The following is a 23,474-nucleotide window of genomic DNA, read 5'->3' as shown; positions in this document are numbered from 1 at the left end:
AAACTAAAAGACACCCTCTACCTAGGAAAAATAAGAGACTATAAGGAATTACATTAACATGGTGGGAATAGTTATTGCTGGGTGCTTAGGATAATCTTACTTTCTCCTTTGCACTTCTCAACAAGATTTCCCAGATTAGGTAGCAAAGCACAAATTTTATATTCTCTCCTGACCAGTTCACATAAAATCCTTCAGGGGTCTTTCTGGACTTGAAAGCTGGAGAGTGCCACCCCCCCCCGGGCCCCCTCGTATCCTGCACCCTTGCCCAACAACCCCAGTTTTGCCTCCTGTCCTTGAAAGGGGCCAAGGCAAAGCTGCAAGGAAGAGGAAGGCACGCAGACCCCGCTTCAGAAGTGGGGGAGTTAGACGGACCCCTGCCACTTCCAGTCGGCAAGCCCAGGACACACCGTGTCCTCTGAAGTAACAACATAAGCACTCTGCTGAAATGGGGGGACAATTAGCTTTTTTTAAAAAAATTGGGGTATAATTGACAAACAACATTTTATTAGTTTCAGGGGTGCAACATAAGTATTTTTGTAATATTGCAAAATGATCACCACAATAAGTTTAGTTAGCATCCACCACCTCACATGGGCACAGACTTCTTCCTGGGAGGAGCACACGATTTACTACTTTCTGAGCCACTTTCAAACGTGCACTATTTTGTGTAGTGTCTATTAACTACAGTATTATAATACTATATAATATCATTACATATAATACTATATCATATTATAATAATAGTATTAGTATAGTATTAACTATAAAAAGTTAGCTTTTCCTACTCTGTGTGCCTGTGAGTCCCAGTCCTCTTGAGAACATTAAAATTGTAGAGAATACTAATATATATAATTTCTTTTCTTTCCACCCCTAGTGCCCTCTGCCACCCTTGAAGGGAAAGGGCAATCAGAAGGGCACCTCAAGTGCCAAGGTCAAGTCAGCACACCCCTCCAGCTGGGGCCCAGCAGACCCACACCTCACTGGCCCCACTTCCCCAACACACAATGAGGCAGCAACTTCTGCGCCCTCTTTTGGAGAAACCATTTCTGTCCTCCAAAGGCCTCCTTCCCCGTCCCAGCGCTGGGAAAGGCCAGGCTGGCTGCGGCCGCCCTGCAGACACCGTGGGAGGCCTGCACACCCAGATGGCCCCACGTCCCATCTCTCTCCCGGAGCCTGGCAGTTTTACCACTCACCCCTCTTTTCTCAAAGTCAAAGCTCACGGCCCAGCCAGGTCAGGAGAATCCATCTGGAAGGCAAGTTCACACTCGAGTGTTAGTGGAAACTGACACATTAATGGAAGTGGCCAAGCTCACCAGAGTTTTGGCAAATGCTTTTCATGGTATTTTTAAACTTGTTAGAAAAATGAGATTTTCTATTCTGAGTCAGAGCACCCCCCCCCCGCATGCTCCAATATCATATTTCAGACTTGAGTACATAAATTTCAATCACAGCATTGATAAAATCTGCTAAGGGCACTTCTGCTCACCTCAAGGGCTGAGTCGTGGGCCTGCAGAGTGGAAAATGCCGGGTTAGGGCCCCGCACCAGCTCTTCCTACTCTGCGATGCTGCACGTCCGTCCTGCCCCTCTGTGGGATGAGTTGGTGCGCCTGGTCCTTAAAGCTTGGCATTCTGTGTGAGGCCCTGGGGACCAGCCCCTCTGCAGGCACTGTCTCCATCCTTCGTCTCTGAATGTAAGGGGCTTTCCTCAGGTCTGTCCTCCCCTCCTCTCTCCTTGGACATTCTGGTAACTGCCCTGGTGGGGGCTCCAGTGCCCCCACATTTCTGCCGTCTGCTCCTACCTTCCTCTCGAGCCCGGCCCAGCACCATCTGCTTGCTGGGGCTTTTTCTCAGATGTCCTGTAGGCAAACTCATCAAAAACTAAACTCTTCCTCCTCCCCCAAACCCACCGCTGATCCCTCCAGCCATCCAGAGACCCTGTTTTAACATTCCTGCATTTTGACTCTGGTGTCTAATTAGTTGCCAAGCCTCTTCCCTGTTCCAGTCCTTCAGTGGATGCTGCTGCCTGCGATGCACTCATGCCTCGCCCTGGCCTTAGGGTCCTCTGTGGAGTCAGTCTCTGAGAGACTCAGAGGTGTGGAAGACCTTGTCTAAGGTCACACGACAGGGCTTTCCAGTCGAATGGAATGGGCCGTAGTCCCTGGAATATGCGGCATCCTCTCCCTGAGCCCTGCCTTCGCTTCGGCCACTTCGTGGATTCACATCGCCTTCTCTTTCTCCTTGCCTGCTAAAATCCCGCCCATCCAGTCATTTTTCTTTTACTTTGTTTTCAAAATGTCTTTTAGGATGACATTGTAATTTTGCTCTAAATTGCCTTTGCAATTCAAAATATAAATTTATAAATAGGAATTTTTAACCTGGTCTTTCAAGGCTTGAGCTACTTGCTTCATTCTTCTGCAAGTTTTGGTTATTCCCCCAACCAAACATGATGCCTCTCTCCCAGACTCCTCCCGTGGGGGAGCCGCACACCTGCGTCATTCAGAGTGTCTGTGATCCGGGTGCTGCGTGCGTAGCTTCGCACACCCTACGTGTAATACAAGGACTGTCAGCACAATGGAGGTCTTTTTTTTTTTAATTGATTTGAGAGGGGGAGAGAAAGAAACATGGATCTGCAGTTCCACTTATTTACACATTCATTTCCTGATTCTTGTACGTGCCTTGACCTGGGATGGAACCTGCAACTGTGGTGTATTGGGACAACACCCTAACCGATTAATGTTATAACAAATTGAGAATGTTCACACTGTAGTGACTTCAGTGACAAGAACCTCAGAGGTCCTGTGGAGGTGACCAGGAGACCCGTGTCTGAGACAAGCACGGGAGCCAGGCAGAACCAGAGAAAATGGGAGGGAAAGTCACCCCGGACCCAGTCACTAGCAGCTCGTCCCTGGGAACTCTGCCCCTGCTTCTGTTCTCCAAGACGTGCCTCTCCAGGAATGCTGGCGGCAAAGACCCCGAGGGGAGGGGGCAGAGACGGGTACAGACCAAGCCAGCGCAGCCTTGAAATGTGTGTAGCTTATGAGAAAAGTCTTGGCCAGATCCTTGTCCCAGGATTCTGCCACCACTTCTTGGCTGGCTGACCGTAGACATCTTTTAATCTTGGTGGGTTTCCTCATCTGCAAAATGAAGACCCCATAGGCTCGAGGATCCCCAATGGGAACAGAAACGATGGCAAAGGAGCCGTGAGCACCCTAGAGTCAAATTCCACAAGCGTGGTAAACAGGTGGTGGAGACGTCCGAAGGGCCACTTCTCCCACTAAATGAGCAGATGCTCCTAAAGGAACCGAGCCCCAGCGAAGCCGAGGCACAGGAGCTAGGCTGGACCTTCCGCGGCTCCCAGCACCTCCTGCCCAGCTCCTGGACCTTCTGCGGCTCCCGGCAGGAGGTGCTGTTTGGGGGGGAAACAATGTCAGAGTCCCTCCTCATACTCGCCCCAGGGGTCCACGGCGCTCTCTCCAGCTGGGAGCCTGCGACTGCTAGACTGCCCCATTCCTCACGGCCCGGCCTTCCGAGGAGGGAGGGGCTGTAGGACCCACAGATGACACCAAAGACAACACAGCAACTGCTGCCCGTTAGAACGTTTATTTCTCAGAGAGAAAATAATTTCAGACAGTCATATTATAGTAGGTAAAATTAACTTTTGTATTCTTTACAAGCATAGATTTTTCTGTTTATTACCTCTCTTATACCATCTGTTATAAACAATTCTAGAAAGCAAATAAAGTCACTTTCTACAATAAATAGAGCATCGTGTGCTTCACAGCAGACGCGACTGAGACACGTAGGCCCCATGCCACAGCAGGATCTGAGCCATTTCCTGTTCTAAAAGAGCAGTCTTAAAAATGAGACTCAGAGAGAGACTGAGAGATTCAGAGAGAGAGAGAGAGAGAGAGACTAAGAAAGAGAAAGTGTCAGAGTGCAGAGATAGACACAGAAAGAAGGGAAACAGAGAAAGCCCCGAGATCTTACAACACAGGTTGAGACGAAGGTCACAGAGTCCACAGCCCACTGACTACCTGGGGAGAGGGGGTGCGTTGGCTCCTTTAAACAAACCACACTGTGTGCACTTAAAATACTCAGCCACACAATGGAGGACTCCTGTAATGGAAACTATGGGCCTGAATAATTTAGGACAATATTTTACAATTATATACACCATGTCCTTCCCTAGCCATATGCTGTATTGTTTTCAGTACTGTACAAAATCCAAAGCCCCATCCTTTGTGTTACAGAGTTTCATTGGTTCCCTTTAAAACTCTGGCTCGTGTCCCAAACGTATAAGAAGTTGTGGTGGTTGGTTGGCTGTATTTGTAAAAACTTGTGTGTGTAAAAATGGCAGTGATCTCCCCAGTGACTTCATCTTGTCCAAAACCCCTCTAGGAAAAATTTAAAACAATTAAAAAGAACGTCAGGTTAAGAATCAAGATGGCAATCAGTGGCCTGCAACCTGGCCCTGCGACTTTGGTGCTTAAGAGGTGAAAAGGAACATCCAGAGAACAACACCGAAGCCTCTGAAAGTCATGGTTTGTCAGTCAGCAGTCCCCGTTTCACAGTTTTTTTTTCCTTCTGTTCTTGAGAAGGTGATGGTGTGGGGGAGTTGAGGAAAGAGACAGCAGGGGACAGAGGGTCAGAAGTAAAAGCGTGGGCTTCCCTGGAGTCGGGAAGCAGAGCAGCAGAGGCTGCGCGGGGCAGAGCACAGGACAGGGAGAGGCCGGACTGCAGACACCACACCATCCACGGTGGCAGGCGGGAGACTACGGGCCACAGCTGCAGGGAAGGAAAAGCCCACGAGGGGCAGACCCAGCTGCACCCCAACAACCCTCAACATCCAAGTGGGCAGACGCGCTCACTCATCCAGCCTGGCCTGTCTCTTGGCAAGACAGGGAGAGGGCAGGAGGGCAGCTGCCTCAATCCAAGGGGGCAAGCTCCCACAGCCTGGCTTCAGCTGGGCATCTGTGGAAGTGAAGGTCAGCAGGAGAAGGAACAGCAAGGGGATGGGGTGTGCTGGTGGTGGGGTCACCCAAGTGGTAGGCTGGCCTCTGTTCTGGGCCCTGAGAAGCCAGGGGGAGGCACCCACCTAGCATAGCAGCTGGCCTCCAGGGGAATGAAACAGAAAAACAGAAAGACTGGTTTGGTGATGGTTTCTGTCAGTTTGGCACAAGAAAAAGCAGGGAAAGGAACGTGGGAAAGAGACTGGGCAGAGGTGCAGAAGATGGCACAGGAGGAGGTATGAGAATGGGTGATGGAGGGGGAGAGCGGGTGAGCTCAGTGAGATTCCCCGTGGGACCCTAGTGTCTCCACAGCACCTCTGGGGTCAATGTCAGAGCCTCGCTCGCCCTGAGGTGTAGTTAACTGGGAGGAGGTGGAGGGGCCAGGTACACCCTTGAGAAAGAGCCCAGGACCATCTCCTTGCTGGGTCTCACGGCTACTTCTACTTCTCACTGGTTCTTCAGTGGACCAGCCCTGGAGGGAGCTCGGATGGGAGTTTTTGGCACACAGCAGCCCGCCAGGGGAACCATCCAGTTCGTCCAAACTGGGGCCTTGCCCTTGGAAAGGACTCAGCCCAGTCGGTCCCTGGCCCGCTATAAAAGGAAGGGAAAGCTGCCGCACAGAGAAGCTCTCTGTGCCCTGGGCATGGAGGCAGGGCAGGCAGACACAGGCCAGCCCCACCTTACAGGTAGCTGGAGGTAACAAAGGAGTGGGGCCCCCGGACACGGCTCAGGTGGATCATTGCTCGGTCATAGGCCACCTGTACTGACTTGCGGATGCTTGTCTTGCGACCTTCTAGCATCTTGAGCTTGTCCACGGTGTCTTCCACGCCCAGGGGCAGGACTTTGTCTCTTGGAAGCCACTGCCTACAATACAAGTGCAGTTAGAGGCTGGGTAGTGGTGAGGTGGTCCCATGAGGGTGTTCCTTGGGGTCTGCTTGCTGAGGACGTACAGAGGGAGGCAGACTGGGACATACTAGATAGGTGGCCACCAAGGGACCTATTTTTGTGGTCAGGCCCTTCTCGGGGCCTCAGGATGTTCACACTGCTTAGGGGGTTGTCAAGATCCAGGAGTCAAGACAGGTCCCTGTGCTGCCCTCTGGGACTGGCTGAGATCATCGGGGGCTCTGAGCCTGCCCCTGCTTTGCAGAATGAGGCAGCTATGGCTAGAAGTGGGGCTGATGCCAGGCATCAATGAACTGACCCCTGGTGTTTTTCTTAAAATATGCCCAGGTGAATCTAACATGTCAGTTTTCAGAGTCATATCTTAGTTTGTATGCCAGTTCTGACTACGGGGTCTTGGCTTTCTGAGCCTCAGCTTCCTCATCTGCAAAATGGACTGGGGGAGGGGAGATCAATGACTATTGAAATGAGACAGTATAATGTAAAGTAATTTTACATTAAAGGCACAGATGAACACTTAACAAATGGTAGCTATTATCATTATTATCATCATCGTTCCTGGCTAGCCTTACCTCCTTACTCTATAGAAGCAAAGGTAAAAGAGCTCCCCTGCTGGTGCTGAGAGAAGCCTAAGGGGGCTCACAATGAGCAAGCAAGCCCCTCACAGTGACCCCGGGCCTGCCCAGAACCTGGCCCCGGGACTGAGACACGCATTCCCACAGCCGCAGGATGCACTGGCGGCTGACAGGCTCTCAGCTGAGTTCTCTCCAGGAATTACCCTCCACCAAGGGAGCTGCTGGCTCAAGGTCACCACGCACCCCAGGGGCAGCCAGCATTCAGCAGCAGAGGCATCCTCCTCAGCAGCTAGTTGACATGGGGGTACAAAGGCACAGCCCCAACTTCTGACAAGGCTAACGAGCCACCCAGCTCCAGAGCTCCCCACAAGCTCAGCTGAGGCCTCTGTCATGAGGGCATGCAGTTCAACATCTCCTTCTCCCAGAGCTGCAGCCCTCATCCCCACAGCTCGCCCCGTAAGCCCCGGGAATCAAAGTTCCACGTCAGAGTGTTTCCCAGGGAGTCTGATCTCAGTTACCATCAATGCAGCAAGTGCAGGCCAGCTGCTGTTACGTAACACCTCACCTCTACCTGGGGGAGGCAGGGTGACTGAGTCTCAGCCCTTCTGTGTGTCTCCCCAGTATGTCAGAATCTGCACAGCCTCCTGGTCGGGCCCCTCAGTCTGCAACCCGGCACACCTTCCCCAGCAGCAGCACCCACTCACCAGGTGCGCTTGTTGTCAAAAAAGAGGACAAGGAAGAGCTTCTCTCCAGCCTCGGCCTGTTTCTGCTCTCCCAGCTTCAGCACATCCAGCGGGGGAACAGGGATGGGGACGCCATTGTGCAGGAGGCCCTCCCGGGGCATCTTGGGATCGATGATCTGGAGGTAGGAAAGGAGACAACACTCAGCTGGGGGGGAATGGGGTGATCAGGGAAGCCCGCCCCAGGATTAACCACTAAACCACCACACACCACAGCTACACAGGGTCTTGGCTGGGCCCACAACCAAGTGATGGAGAGGTGGACTTCTTCCACGACCCTTGGTAGCTCAAAGTGGAAATTTTAGCCACTTCCCCAGCTCATTGTTCTAATCCTCTGGCTCTGCCCAACCAGTCCTTCAGATGAGAGAAAAGCTTGCTCCACAAACTGTCAGGGCCCAGAGCTGAAAGAGAAGTAGTGGGAAACCAGCATGGGGGAGCCAGAACTGAGTGGGGTGTCTCTGGTGTCCAGGTCAGACAGGCAAACTCCTTTCTCCCAATGTCCCTTAGGGGAGAGGAGTGGAGGCCATGTTTTTCCTTCAGAACTCTAACGATTCACTTCAAATGCTCAGGGGCATTCCCAGACACCATGGCTATGCAGACATTCTGCGTCAGCAGGAGGGCCCATCCCTTCAGTTCTAACCTAACAGAGCCTCTGGTTACCCACCACCTTCTTGTCTGACTGTAACTCTTCCTGGTGTGTGGGCCAGACATATTTGTGACACCTCCACAGTAAGGTAAGAGAGAAGGTAGAAGACTGAGCTTGGAGGGTTGCTGGAGAGGGAAGACAGATGTGGCTGAAACAGGGGCCACTGGAGGGATGAATCCTCGAGGTTGCATGTTGCACCACGGCAAGGGCTCAGCAAAATGCCCAGTGGCATAAACAGCAATTCTCCAGCTCTGTGGAGCACTGAAAAGTTACCAAAGCTCCTAATTATTCACACGTCATCTTATTTCATGCTCTTGCTGATGTTGAGAAGTCTCTGACAGGTTATTAGCTGACAGAGGAAAATGCCAAACACAGGAGGATATAGCCACCTGAGGCCACAGCTGGGGCTAAAACCAAGCACCAGAACCTGCGTGGGCCTCTGCTGCCCACTGCCTCCTCCACAGCCCCTCTTCCAGAGCAGCTGGCTGATAATCGCTGTGTGCGAAGGCCAGAGAGACAAGGAAACCTACTGAGGAAGCAGCTTTCTCCAGAGATGGAGCAATTTTAATTTCCAGACCCTGTCCCAGGGGGCCTCTTCTCACAATAAACCACTCTTTTAGTTACCTTTGGGTGTCTGCCAGCCTTTCTACATCCCTCTCAAGTCAAGCAGCTGAAAGCAGGTGCTATGGCTAAGAGTTTACTGCCAGGAAGAACCACATCTACTCTGCCTCCAGCTGTGTGATTCGTCAAAACTCTACCTCCTAGCCTGTCTGTCCCTCCTGGGGCTGAAGCAAAGGGTTCTAATGAAAACCAACATACAAGCCCTGCTGAGCTTCCTTAATTTCCAAGCAAGACTTTGGGCTCCTCTGATATGTTTTCTCTTGATTAAGCCATGCTGGTTTATGGAAGGTGGCTGGATAGTGAAAATGTCCCTCAGGGCAGAAGCAAGGTCCTGCCACTTAAGGAGAGCTCTCCTCCCTTCATGAGGAAGATAGAGCCCTGGCTGGTATGGCTCAGTGGATTGAGCGCCTGCCTGAGAACCAAAGGATTGCTGGTTTGATTCCCAGTCAGGGCACATGACCTGGGTTGCGGGCCAGGTCCCCACTGAGGGGTGCACGAGGGGCAATCACACACTGATGTTTTTCTCTCTCTTTCTCCCTTCCTTCCTCTCTCTAAAAATAAATAAATCAAATCTCAAAAAAAAAAAAAAAAGAAGACAGAGGCAAATAGTAATGGTCCATTCACTCAAATGTTATGCAGATGTAAAACAACATGGAAATAAAGGCTGTGATAAACTTTAACATATACTGTGTACATACACCATTACAGCTGTAACATGTAAACAAAAAACAGAAGGAACAATACAAAATGCTTACAGTTAGCATGTTAGAATGTGGGGATTTATATTGCTTTTCTCTATTTTTCCAAAACTACTATAGCTGCATTACTTTTATAGAAAAATAAAAACTATTAAAAAAAAAAACCCCAAGAACCACCCCCCTCAAATTTAAAAACTGCATATTCACTGTGGATGTGAGTACAGTTGACCCTTGACCATGGCGGTTGGGATGCTGACCTCGTGTGCAGTTGAAAATCCATAAAAAAGTTCTGACTCTCCAAAAACTTGACTAGAGTCATCCCTTGGTATCCATGGGGGATTGGTTCCAGAACTCCTGCAGTTACCAGAATCCGTGGATACTCAAATCCCTTCTATAGCTGACCTCTGCATCTGCAGATGGAAATCCCGGGGATATGGAGGGCCAACTGTGGATTACCGAAAATATCTGAGAGCAAGTGGACCCATGCAATTCAAACCCATGTTACTCAAGGGTCTACTGTACATATTTAAGCAAGCACAGGAAGAACACAAACCAAAATAAAAACACAGGTTATATTCAGGTAATTGGGTTTTCAGGTGGTGGCTGAATTTCTTTAATCACAAAGGAAAATGTGTCATTATGAAGATAATCAGAAAGAAGAAAAGACAACACTAGTTTTAGAGGGTTTTCTTGCAGTGAGTTTAAAAAAAACAACAACAACCAAAACTGCAGTCTTAGTCATTTCTTTGAAGACTAAGCCGGGAGTCTCAGGGACAGCAGGGCTCAGAGCATTGGGAAGACAGCCCTGGACCCGACCTCCTCAGCAGCTGGGTGACAGTGTGGGTTCTGCCGCCTGCCACCGCTAAGGAAGGAGTGAGGCAGGCAACCTGGGTTCCAATGTGGCTCCAGCATGTTGTAGAACCTTTGCAGCTGTGGTTTCCTCCCCTGTCCAAAACGGATCAGAGTTCTTGCCCTCCTGTACCTTACGGGCTGCTTGAAAGAGCCACAGACATGAGTGAGCTGGGAGCAGCCCAGAGCTCTGTGTGCATGCACGAAGTTGGTGGGGCGGTTCTCAGACCTGGCCACAGATCATCTGGGAAGCTTTTAATAAAATGTTCCCATGTTAGTCTGGCCTCAGAGAGCCTAACTTGTTAGTTCTAAGATGGAGCCTCGGTATCTGCATTCTTTAAAAAATTCCCCTGGGTGATTCTGACATGCCCCAAAGGTTGGAATCAGCACCTCCCAGGGTCAGGTGGACACTACCTCCCCAATACAGAAAGTAATCTAAGAAATAACAATCAACGTGGTAAAAATGGAATTTTTAGCTACTGCTAGTGGGACGATAAACCAGAACTTTCTAAAGGGCAACCTGGCAATTTGTATCAGAATTTTGTATAGACTTTGCCTCAAGAACACACTCCTCAGAATTCTCTGAAAGAAATAATCAGGGATGTGAACCAAGGCAAAGCTACAATGATGTTTATTGCTGGCTATTTATCGTAGAGAGAAATTCAAAACAATTTAAGTGAGCAAGTAAGGGATGGTTAAAATAAGGTAGGTACATGCATACAACTGGAGATAATGCCGTCATTGCAGTTATGTTGATGAAGAATGTCTAACGGCATAAAACATGCATGTATATGGTATGCTGTTAAGTGAAAGGGAGGTTAAACAGAGTATGGTCTCATGCATATGCATATCTATGCATTAAACAAAAAAAAGGCTGAGTGGGTATATACCAAGGTCATTTCTAAATGGGTGGGACTGTGGATGATTTTGAACTCAGTGGTTTGGAATACAGGCATCACATATTTTAAGCCCTGGCTCAAATTTAGCCCTGCTACTTAATAGCTAGATGACACAGGTAACAAATGGATCATCAATTTTTTCCCCTACAAAATAAAAATAATCATACCTTCCTGAGTATTTCAAAACCTCAGCATGAAAAATGTTTAATAAAATATCTAAGCATGATTAGCAGCTTTTAAAATTCTCTATAATGAGCACATATTACTTTTATGCATTATCAAATAAATCCCTAAAAGCCCTAGTCTCTAGTGTCTCCCCAAGCTGGGAGCCTTGCAGGTTTGACCCACCCCAGGTTGGGCTAAAACCTCCCTCCCTTCTGCAGCTGAAGACACCCTGACTCCCATCACACTCTGATGGCTTGATCCAATCCGATAAGCCCCTGGGGCAAGGCAAGGGCCAGAACCGCCCAAGGGAGGGAGGATGGTGGCATCTGAGGCAGACTCACCAAGGCAGGGTAGGAGGGATAGCCTCGGCACTTGGCCCACACCAGCTCCAGGGGCTCCAGGTCTCCACGATCTTCAAAGGGCATCAGGAGGCTTCTGCCTGGGGGTGGGGGAGGGGAGGAGACAGTGCCCAAAGGGGGCTTGGAATGGTGCCCAGGAGTCCTCTGCCTGTGGCCTCCATTTCACTGGGGCAGCCTAAGAATGAGCCAGGAACATGCCCTCCACCCTTCCTCTTCCCTGTGCCTTCCTTCAAAGTTCTTAGACTAGGTTAGAGGTTGGCAAACATGCTCTGTAAAGGGCCAAGGAGTAGATACTGTAGGTCTGTGGACCCCATGGTCACTGTTGCAACTACCCAACTCTGCTTTACAGCAGGAAAACAGCCATGGGTAATCTGTGAAGAATGAGTATGGCTGTGTCCCAATAAAACTTTATTTTTGGACAATGAAATTTGAATTTCTTGTAGTTTTCACATGTTTCAAAATATGATTCTTTTAAAAAAAATGTTTTTCTATCACCTGAAAATGGAAAAACTGTTCTTAGCTCAGGGGCCCTAAATAAACAGGCAGCAGGCTATACCTTGCTGACCTCTGGGTGGCATTCCTTGGAAAATGTCCCTGCTTCATTACCAGGGTCCTCGGTAGAAGAACCATTGTCTGGCTTGAGCAGAGTCACAGACTGCCCTCCAGGCCGCCCCAAGTGGGGAGTCCTCATGATGCAGGCATCAAGGAACAAGATGCCTGGGACAGACATCCCAGTAAAACCACGTGCTAAACGAGTTCTCTTCTGACACGGCCACACCTGGCCATCCAGGTCACTGGATGCACAGCACTCAGCAGAACCAAGCAGGTGTGCAGGACCTCCCCCCGCCGACCTTAATCAAACCTCGCACCTGGTGTCCCGCCTGGGGTGGGCATGTCTCTTCAGTTTCCTTTGTTCTGCACCCAATGCACTAGCGCATGTGGATGGTGCTTCACAAAGGCTTCTGACCGCACAGCGGAACCTCTGTTCCCCAACCCGCATCTATAAACTGGGAACTGGGAGGTGACCTCACTCAACCAAGGAAAAAGGCCCAAATCTCACAGAATGGAAATTATGTTTCTAAGGAAACATTACCACCCCCATTTATAATTTTTTTAAAATGTACTATTAATTGTGAGGTATCGTTTCTACCTACTGAGTCAACAGCAATAACAACAAAAAGATAACCTCCAATGCCGGAGAGGCGGGCTGCAGGCAGACTGCAGTCACGCTCTGCTGAGGCAACCGCAGACCGGCCAGTCCTTTCAGAATGCAATTTGCTCTAAATCTCAAGAGCCATAAAAAAAATGCATAAACCATCTGCTCCAGTAAATTCCTTCCATGGGAACTTAGTTGAAGAAAATAACTTTAAAAACAAATAAAAAGATTTTGATCAAAAATATGGGTTCACTACAGATAATGTTAAAGTCAGAAATAAGTGTCTAACAATAGAAAGGTTAATTATAATGCACTGTTCTAATGATAGAGATATACAAAGATTATAGCAATATGAAGAAAATATGAAATAACATTGAAAAAAGAATACAAAAGAACATGTGTTTTAATTTTTTTAAAAACGTGTCTGAAATCAACAGAAGGCAACACAGAAATGAAGACAACTGTGTTAAGGTGATGAAACAGTGGGAGGTCGATTTCCTTCAGCATCATTTTAATAAGTATGTAGTTTTAAAAATAAGAATAAAATGTCACCAACTGAAGCACAAAGCACGTGCCAATCCACTCCCGATTTTGTATCTAGACATGAGCCTTGCCTCCTGGGTGCTGACAGACAGTAGTGAAACACACAGGCTTGCATTCAACACACATACAGGAAAAAAAGTGATGCTACGGGAAGATAACACAGTTGGGAAAGGAAAGAGGAGAGGAAAAGCCCTGAAGCCTGTGTGTCAGAGGAAAGCTTCAAAGAGGGGCACCCAGCGCACACCTGCCGCAGTGCGCTGCACAGTCGCTCAGAGAATCGTCGGTTCTGCACCTGCTGGTCCTGAGCACCACCCAGGCCTCTCCTTTGGCCCCGCCCTGCCCTTTCCCGCCTTGGTCTAAGGAGAGAAGACCCATGTATTTCACTGCTTGGACTAGCTGGAGCAGGTGTCGTGAGGAGAGGGCTGAAAGCCCTGGATCACATGGAATGCCAGGGTCATGGGTGAGATTCAGTGATACGGGCCATCACTGATGACCCCAGCGCGGGAAGACCAGCCGTATCTATGGAGACTACAAATGCACACTTCCTTCAGTGCTGCAACTCCACTTCTATACACACAACCCCAGCCAACACAAACCCCGTGGTCTATGTACAAGGTTGCTTACTGCAACACCGATTATAATCCGTGGAAACAATTGAAATGTCCGTCTGTAGATGGCTGGCTAAGTAAATGCTGGCACTCCTACATTAGGCCGATGATTAAAAGCACAGAAGGATCTCTAAGATATATTATCAATGGGAAAGAAACAAAGATGGGAGGAACATGTGTATATGAGGCTTCCTTAGTCACTCTGCCACGTACACACGTGAGGTTTGGCTTGTCTGTGTAAGGGTTACATCTGGAAAGACACGAAACTGCCCACAGTGGCTGTCCTAGGGAGAGGAGGACTGGTTTTCCATTATGTACCCTTTTAGTACCTTTCTAACTTTTGTTACCATGTGCATACATTACCAATTCAAATTTAAGATGAATTAGGGATAAAAAAGAGTATGAATGACCTGGGAAGGAAGACCATCTCCCTGCCCAGTGCCCAAGGGTTTTGAGGAGCTCCAGGTCTAGCCAGACCACAGAACTGGCTCTTTAGAAGGCCTGCCACCGTGCCCTCCCACCCCACAAATCCACCTATATGTCACTCCTCACCTGAGCCACTGTAGTCAGAGTCTCCGTTCACCCCTTCCAGGAAGGGCACTCGAGACAGGGCTGGCTTCCCACGGCTGCGTTTGGGGGGCATCAGACCACTACATACAGAATAAGGAGGGAGAGGGGGGCAAAATGAGCAATTTTAATGACTGATACCCCCACTTCCGCTCCCCCATGGCTGATAGGAGTAGAGCTGCACAAACCCTTCAACCCTTCAGGGGAAGGTTTCTCACCTTCCCCTAAAAACTCACACTAAGCTATGATATACTTCAGAAAGTTCCCATGAGGCTTTGAGGAACCATTGCATCCATGTGGAAGGACTGAAACTGGGAAGAGATGCCTGCTCTCCTGCTTGGGAACCTTGGACTTCACTCAGAGGAAAGGTCACCACTTGTGAATCCTTTCAGAGTTTAAACAATGGGGCCATGAGGAGGACCCATCTCACATCTGCCCAGAATTCTTTGCTCTGTGGCTCACACTGCTTATTCTTTGGAAACCAATTTGTTTTTTAGAAGTACAAAAATCTGACTCTTTCCCAAATTTTCTAAAAAAGAAATGTCTTTAAAAAAATCCACTTCTCACTTCTACTTTATGTGTGTGAATTTTTCTTAGACAGAGATAGGTTTCTTTTTAACGTGGCTACTGCAAGGAAGTAAAAAAATATATTAGACAAAGACCAAAAGGTAATAAGCAAAAACGAGAACAGTAATACCAGAGTAATGGCATGATCTGAACCCACCCACCAGGCACCAGTATATTTAAATAGCTCCCAGTGCAATTCTAAGGTACAGAGTTGGGAGTCTCTGGGCAACAATGATGTGGCTAAGGCTTCCTTTTCATTCAAACTTTCCACTATATAATTTTTCAACTAAAAAAAATGACTAAAAGACAGGCAATAATTTTCAGAAGAACAGAAATGCGTAAGAAACCTCTGGTGGTGTAACAGGAGGCTGGATTTAGGACTGGTCGGAGAGCAGGGTACTCCAGTTTTACGAATCATAACTGACTTCATCATGGTCTTACACAGAAAACTCGCACATCTAAGTTCACATCATGGATCTGGGAAGACATCTTCAAATATAACCAAAGAGGGTCCAGCAAAGTGGTTGAGAGACTAAAATGTGGAGCCAGACTCCCTGGGTTCAGAACCCGGCTCTTTACTCAGTAGTTCTGTGACCTGGAGTAACCTCTTTGAGGCTGTGTCCCCCAGGTGTTGCTGTGAGGAGCTGATGGACTCATACACAGGAAGCACTCCATCCTGCACACACCAAACACTCAATAAATGTCAGTTCTATAATAAATATTATATGAAGGGCAGTAAATTTTAATGTCTCACTTTAAATTTAACAAACTACTAAACTTGTACTATCAAATGATGAGCTCTGAGAAGGATAAGCTCAATAAAATGGGATGCAACACCAAAACTAGGTCTGTTTTCCTGTTTCACAGAAAAAAGCACAAGTGACTTGACCACGGCCTGCATTTCAGCCTCTCTCCCAGTTGCCCAGGCCTACGCCGACGACCCAACCCGCAATTATTCTCCCTGCGGGTCTAGCGTCCAGCGCCCTCTAGAAGAGAAGTCCATGAGAAGACACACCTTCTCAGTGCTCAGAACAGTACCTGGCTACCAGGCGCTCAATTAATAAAGGGAGGAATGACCCATAGAAAGACAGTGTAGCCCTAATCTGCTCAGAAAATCATCAGAACAGATAAACCAAGGGGCAGTATGTGGAGAAGGGGGTGGGATTAGTGACCAGAAGTTCTTTCAAGGTTCTTTCTAATTCTGGGATTACATGATTCCAATCAAATTAATAAGTAAGACTGTCTTTTATGTATTTATCACTGCAGAATAGAAAACAAAAAAGAAAAAGAAAATAAAATCCTGGCAGTCAGAGCCCCTGAATCTCCTGTTTTAACCCTTGAAATTCCACTGAGAACCACTGAGTTAAAGAGGAAATGCCTTCCAAGGGCACTGTTTCCATGTTGAGTCAGGGCCCCCAAAGTCAGTGGCACTGGACGGGAGTTCTGCACAAAGACAAAGCACAGCCTGAAGTGGCAGGCTAACCAGAGTTGGCCTGGCTTGCTTCTTGTGGCTCAGGGCTGGGAATAGTGCCCTTCACAGAGGGGGGAGCCCAACGCACCTCTGACCTTTAGTCAAGGTATAGGAGGGGACAGTTTGGTACCCCACTCCTACCCTACCCTCAATGAACTGGGTTTCCAGGTACCATTATCTTTGAAGGGAGTCAGGAACTCCAACCCAGAAGCAGGCTAGAAGCATCTTGTAAGGTTCTGAAATCTCTGCCTCTTCTCTATGCCTGGTAACCGTGTTCTTTGCCATCTACTCCCCCTATATCTTAAAAGGCTGTAACATGGGAGAGAGTGAGTAAGATGGGGCAATGTTAAGGCTTTTGGGGAGAGAAGCCTCAAAGGAATCACTGAGAGCCAGGACCTGCCACATCAGGGACCAGTCCAGACCCAAGGGGTAGCTGGTCACCTCCCAGGGCCCTGCCAGGAGCCCAGCAGCCAGGACAGAACAAGCACCTAACAGAACACACACCCACTCTGCTCTGGAGGAGGTTCAAACGCAGACAACATAGCCTTTTGGTGCTCATTGCCCTGGGACCATTCCCCCTACTCGTAACCCAGAATCCACTCAGCAGTCATGTGGAGGGACCATGAGGTCAATCTTCAGGAAAACTCTTTTTTTTCTTTGTGGCCCCAAGTGTCTCTCATTTCCAAGAGCGCCACACTCCCTGGTTCTCGCAGAGCTCACAAGACAGAAATTCAAGAAACCCTTGGACTTGGAAGACACTTTAAGGTTCTGGTATCTGAAATCCTCCCTTCAGGTAAAAGAATGGGAAAAGAAACCCGTCCTTTCCTAGCTCAATGATGGTAAAAGAGCTGGGGCCTTTGTCTAATAAAAGGAATTCCAAATTTCCTGTCAGCTCATTTCTTATTCTCACACCACACCTCTGCAGGAGCCATAGCTATGATGCCTCCAAAGGCAAAGGGTGAAATTATGCCTGTAACGCGCTGAGTTATCTGAGTGGGTCTAGGGGTGGGTAGGGGACTGCTTCAAATGTTAACCTCTCTGGGCAATAGAGATTTGGCTGGCCCCACCCTCTAGAGCCAAATTCAGCTTCACAACCCCTGTAAAGCATCAGCATCACTCCCCCGCTCCTGGTCAGGGCAGGCCTGAGTCAAGGGTCATGCTTTTTCCTAAGAGCTACTAGAGTTACGGACCAGAAGCCTCAGGAAATAGCAGGGCTGGGGGAAGAAAAAATCTGAGATAAGCTGAAGGAGGTTCAATCTGTAGTTGAGTGGAGAATAAAGGGAGAGGTGGAGAAGCTGCCAACAAAGCCCTGGGGACAAGTGTTCTTACCTGCAAGCTTCAAATGCCAGTCCACCACTGAGACCCAAACTACATTCCGAGTCAGACCCGCTTTCGGTGTGTTTTCCAAAGCCGTTGGTTACGCCTGCCAAGGACACACAGAGTAAGCCTGAGTGCAAGAACCCCCCTGCCCCTGACCCACACTGCAGTGTGAGCCGCCTCGGGAGGGCTGTGTCCTCCCTACGGAAAATGGATCTTGGGTGGTAGAATCTGATAAAGGGTTTGGGGGAAATGTTGGCTGAGGCACTGAGCAGACACTGCATTTTCCTTCCCTTCCTCTGGTTTTACTGTAAGAAAAACAACGCACACAGCTCACTTTAGTTATTGTCATCTGGCTACAAAGGGAAATACCAAGACTTCCCCACTCTGGCTGGCTCACAAGACCCTGGATCTGCTTCTCATTTCAAGCCTAAATTATCAGGGAGTCTCCTCTGCCTCTCGGGGAGCCCACCCGCCTGGCCTCTTCAGATAAACACCCACACCCCCTATCCACCACACAGCTGGCAACAGCTAGCTTCATGCTTTTGGGATGGTGTCGGGGAGGTTGAAGCAGGATAAGGGCTCTGTCAACCCCACCCTGAGGTGTAGAGCAGGGCTCATCAGACTTGAGGAGGGGGTACTGTTCAGCAGAAAAGCAGGCGAGACCTTCCTGGAATGGGGAGTGAGAGTTCCCTGGGTTCTAGACTGAGATCTAAACTACAGGTCCCTTTTCCTCTCTAAGTTTTGACCTCTCCTCTTGTGAAGTGAAGATAACATGGAGGGCGCTACTACAGTAAGTGTGAATGACAGGAGGTCTGTTTACAGCAGGGAGCCCTTTGGAGGCAAATGAAGACTCTCTGCTCATCTCAGGGACAAGATCATCTGCTGTGAAGGCTTCAACTCTTCTGTATCTATCTACCCAATTCTTAACCGCAACCCAGACTCCTACGAGTCTGAGACCTGAGTCAAGGGCTCTAACTCCCCTTAGCCAGAAAACTGTGAGGCAAATCACACCTGTAAGAGCAGGTGTCTGAGCCAGGATATCCAGCGTCTGACCAGGCTCTGCCTCTAACATTGTGACTGCAATTTAAATCGCCAAACCAGCTGTGCCGTAGGTGCCTCATCTGTAGAGAACCAACACCTGTGTTTGTGAGCTTTGACAAAGGCTGTGCTGCAGAAGTATTCCTGAGTGCCAGGTGGCTGGACTACAGAGGAGGACTAGATTCCGGCTGCATCCCCAAGCAGTGGGCCCTCTCAGGCTGCATGAGCCCGATGTCCAGTGTCCCAGTAGTAGGGACTTTCATTTTCAGTGCACAGTGACCTCAGTGTTGTTTGGCTGTGCCTGATATGGCTGAGAGAATGCCAGCAATAACTTACCATCTACTGCTACATGCCAAACACCTTATACAGACTATTTCCAATCCTTAGAGCCCTGCAAAATAGGTATCACTAGCCCCATATTAGAAATCAGGTAACAGGGTCAGAGAGTCCGCTTAACTTGCACCAGCTAATTAATTTGCTACATAGCTGGTAAGAAGACGGAATTTGAACTGAGGTCTGCCTAACTGCAGGCCTCAAGCTCTCGACTGTATAGCAACATAATGCCCTAATACAGGGGAGCTGGGCCACACGGGAAGGGAAGATATTGCTGGAAACATGTTAAGAAGGAAGAGAGAAAAGCAGAAAAAGCATGTGCTGACCACAGAGCCCACAGCCACCACATAAAAGGACATGAGAGGCACATAAGGAGCAACAGCCATGAGTAGGCCCTCTCCACCGAGTAAGCTAGCCTTCCGTATCCCACTGAGACTCAACCACTTTGTCTGGCAATCAGGCCCATCTCACCATCCAGACTTGGCTCCTGATGCTCCAAAAGCCCTTCTCCAAACCGTCCCTTACAGGGACTCTGTCCTTGTTTCCATGCACCTGACGCAGATCCCTTTGTACAGTCTACTCCTTTTTATTCTGCCTTCATCCTTCAGGACCAGCTTAGGTATCACCTCTTCATGAAGCCTTCCCAACTCCTCCAGCGCATATTCCCTGAACATCTCCAGCAGCATTACCTGACATATAGCCACAAACTGTCCAGCACTGTGACACCTCTGCACCTCAGGAGACCATTAGCCTCCCCACTAGCCTGTGAACCCTTCTGGAGCTGGAACTGGTCCTGACTTATTAACACCCCCCACCAGTGACAGGCTGACTCTAAACATGTAGTAAGGATTCTATAATGATCAAGACCCCATTACCTACTCTGGGACCTCATCTCCTTTGACACCCTGGCTCACTCTCCTGAAGCCACCGTGGTTCCCTCGCTGTTCCTCAGACAGGCAAACATGTTCCCACTGCCAGAACCTGTGCACCTGCTAGTCTACCTTTGTCCACCTCTTTGGAACATTCCTCTCCCAGATACCCAAATAGCTCACACCTTCAACCCCTTCAGATCGTTAGTCAAATGTCACCTCCTCAGAAGGCCAACTTTGGCCACCCCCTCTAATCCACCCCAGCATCCCCTATCCTCCTTCCCTGCTGGACTTTTCTCTGTAACTTCTAATATAAGATACAATTCACTCGCTTGCTTTTAGTCTATCTCCCCTCCAAGGGAGGAGATTTTTGCCCAGTACCTAGAATAATGTCAGATATAAATATCTGATGAATAAATGAACTAAAATGAAGATAGGACCCATTATAACATATACAGCTTTGCATCGTCCTCAGAGCAAAAGAGAGCCCCAGACCCAAATTAGCCTTCTCAAAATACTTGCTCACAGCCTATATTCCCAGGCCACTACTCATCATGTGTCAGACCCAACTGTGAGCTATGGAGTACTCAACGCCACTATTGGCATCCACAGAGACCATTAGGGATGTGGTCAACGGGAAAGGTTCTGGCTGGCAAGGCAAAGCAGAGAAGCAGATGAGATGTAGCGAGAGAAGTCACAGGCGGGGTCACCTGTTTCTTCCTCCTGCTGGGGGGACCTCTCCCCTTCACTCTCACTACAGCTCCTGCTCCTTGGCCGCTTCCGGGAGTGCTGCTCATCCTCGATGCTGGCAGGAGAGGCGGGAGAGCCCACTGCACCATGGTCCTCACCATTCTCCAGAGCCCCATCTGGGCTCCTCTGCAGCTTAACCCCATTCTTGGCCTTCTTGAAGAGGACTGAGGTGCGGCGGCCCACACTACTGAGTGGGGCACCGGCCGGGGTATCGGAGGCCATGAGGGACAATCTGTTGATGCCACTGTCACTGAACAGGTGTTGCAAGGGCTCGTTCCCTAGCTGCAGAGGTGATTTTTCCAAAAGCTCATCTTCTTCCACCTTTCTGGGTTTTAGGAATCGGCTTGGAGTTTTGCTATCATTGATTGGTTTTAGAGTGGGGGGATCTGGAGGGGATTCTTGCTCAGACAAGGAAGGTGCAGGCCCAGTGGGCTCCAGGGTTGGTGGGGGAGGCAGTTTGGAGTCATCTGTTAGAGAAAAAGAGAACCTGCTTGAACATTTTAGAAAAAGTCTGTCCCTACATGCCAGATACTGACACTTACAGCCAAGAACCAAAAGGACTGGCTATTACAAGGTCTGAGAAGCATCCCAGGTCTCGGTCTGAGGAAAAGAGAATGTAGGTCTCAGTTTTATTGACACTAGTAGTCCTCAAACCTGAATATGAATTAGGATCACCTAGTAAGTTTCTTAAAAATTTCAATGCCAAGGTCCCATTCCAGACCAAGTAAAACCAAACCTCTAAAGATGGGGTATTTTCTTTAAGCTGACTAGGTGAGTCTGATGAAGTGAAGGCTACAGACCATTACTCTATACCCGAGAAAGTCAAATGCCCCCTGTTTAATCAATAATTAGGTAAGTCTCAGCTATACAGATTAGGGGTCTACAATTCTCATTAGGCTCCAATGTTTTTCCATCTTTCAATGTATTGTGTTTTATGTCACCCAAGTGAAGCAAATGGGACAAGCAGAAAGAATAAGTTTACAGATATGGAAAAATGAGGCCAAGTTGAATTGGTGGTTCCTGAACATGTCTATTTACCTACCACCTTGAAACTTTTAAAACTGAGACTTCTAAACCACAGCCAAGACTTCCCTAATCTGAATCCCGGGAACTTGGCTTGAAACCCTCTAGGAGAAGCTGTTGCAGCTGGGCCACTGGGCATGACTGTGCTGCCACAGCCCGGGAGTGGGGATACAAGTGGCATGCTGACTCCCACATGGGGAGTCAGGAAGAACCACAATGGACACAAAGCCCTCTGGAGCCAAATATGACCTCTCAGCCATGTCCCCATTCTCTTCCAACCTAAAATAAAATGGGCCATTTGTTGCACTTTGGCCCCCTTCCCTCTGGACATAATTCCCAACCTTTTGAATGTATGGATGACAGGTCCTCCCCAGCCACAGGCTCAGATCCAAGGACAGGTAGAAGGGAGACAATTCTGTCCCCAATGAAGTGGAAAGAATGGGAAACTGCTCAGATTTCAAGCCCGAGACTCTGAGAATTACTTCCCCGCTGTCTTTTTTAATTTGGACTTTCTGCTTGGGATGAGCCTATAGACTTGGCCAGCTGGGGTCAAAGCCACGAAGTAGTTTGAGAACCCAGACTATCTTTAGAGTCTCTCTTTTCTATCCCCCTACACCACAACCAGAGCTGCTCTAAAAGCCTCTCTACATAATGGTATGAGGTGAGTTGCTATTTAACTGGTATGTGCAATATGACCATATCAGGTGCAAAATACCGAAATACTTCTTTACTGGTTAATAACAGCTGCTGGGCCCCAGCATCTGAAACTCCCTGAACTTGCCTGCCCACAACCTAGCAACTAAATATCCACATCAGTGGCCAGCAGGAGTACACTCCAATATAACAGGCAACATCTATTCTGATGAACTGTGGTCTCTACTGATTGTTAAATATTCTGAGTATCATCCCTGGTACACAAGGACGTGTGTGTGACCCCTCCGAGGGCTTCTGCTTGCCCACAAAGGTCAGACCTAAACTCAAGGAAAGATGCTTCTATTATGGGATTTCAGCTTAATTCTTGCTCCCTTACCCTGCCCTCCAGCATCCTGCCTGCGCATGCCTGTCTCTCACCTCTGTCCCCATCATCTTCTGGCTCCTCCTGTGGGGCCTGCTCCAGCACAGCCGCATCTCCCTGAGGCCTTGCTGGCAGCTCCCCATTGGATACAGTCTTGTTCACTGAGGGTGGCTGTGGTGGCAGCGGCTGTGCCAGCTTCTGCCGAAGAGCATTGATCTCCCGGCGCAGCATGCGCACGCGGCGGGTCCGGGCCCCACTGGACCTCATGGCACTCACCAGGTCCAGTTTCTCCAGCAGCTCCTTCAGCTGCACCTCCGGGGACAAATGGGCCCGGTTCTCTGGGATGAGGATGTTGTCCACTGCCAGGGAGAAGGAAGGACAGAAGGGACTGAAGGACCTGCTCAGCCCAGGGCAAGGGGAAGGGGCTGAGTCCTTCAGATGCAAAATATTCTGGAATGCCTGGGCCAGTGGCTTCCACCAACATCACTCTGGGGCCTTGGCCCTGGCACCACTGCTGCCCGCAGGGCAGCCACAGGGACAAAATCAGAACCTGGAAAACATCTGCAGGAAGCGTTCCACAGTCACAATTATGGGCTCCATTGAGCAGGCACAAGGCAGCTTGGCAATCCCCTGGCCTCAGTGACTGTTTGGTTGCTGCTATCAAGAAGGAGAGCGCAAGGGCAGGCAGAGAGTGGGGCTCAGAGGCAATTCCATTTTCTAGTCCTCTACCTGCACTCTTCCAAATGAATAAGA

General features: G+C 48.9%; 1 protein-coding gene across 5 annotated transcripts in view; it reads right to left on the bottom strand.

The window, feature by feature from the left end:
- Positions 1-3,581: 3,581 nt before the first annotated feature.
- The window catches only part of BRPF3 (bromodomain and PHD finger containing 3), a 33,256-nt gene continuing 13,363 nt past the window's right edge, over positions 3,582-23,474 (bottom strand). For 3 of the 5 annotated variants that reach the window (XM_053913867.2, XM_053913866.2, XM_053913865.2), the window contains 7 exons: positions 22,778-23,080; positions 20,644-21,150; positions 17,703-17,796; positions 14,321-14,418; positions 11,444-11,541; positions 7,189-7,343; positions 3,582-5,873 (listed from right to left, as the gene is read on the bottom strand). In XM_053913867.2, the coding sequence (XP_053769842.1) occupies positions 5,690-5,873; positions 7,189-7,343; positions 11,444-11,541; positions 14,321-14,418; positions 17,703-17,796; positions 20,644-21,150; positions 22,778-23,080 (1,439 nt within the window). In that variant the 3' untranslated portion in view covers positions 3,582-5,689. Of the gene's footprint in view, positions 5,874-7,188; positions 7,344-11,443; positions 11,542-14,320; positions 14,419-17,702; positions 17,797-20,643; positions 21,151-22,777; positions 23,081-23,474 lie in introns of those variants that run through there. The other 2 variants (XM_053913868.2, XR_008425536.2) reach the window with 2 other exon arrangements.

The sequence above is a fragment of the Desmodus rotundus genome, chromosome 11 (genome assembly GCF_022682495.2).
Source record: "Desmodus rotundus isolate HL8 chromosome 11, HLdesRot8A.1, whole genome shotgun sequence".
NCBI classification, from domain to species: Eukaryota; Metazoa; Chordata; class Mammalia; order Chiroptera; family Phyllostomidae; genus Desmodus; species Desmodus rotundus.
Note: the sequence above shows the minus strand (reverse complement) of the source record. Positions and strands in the feature narration are given on the sequence as shown.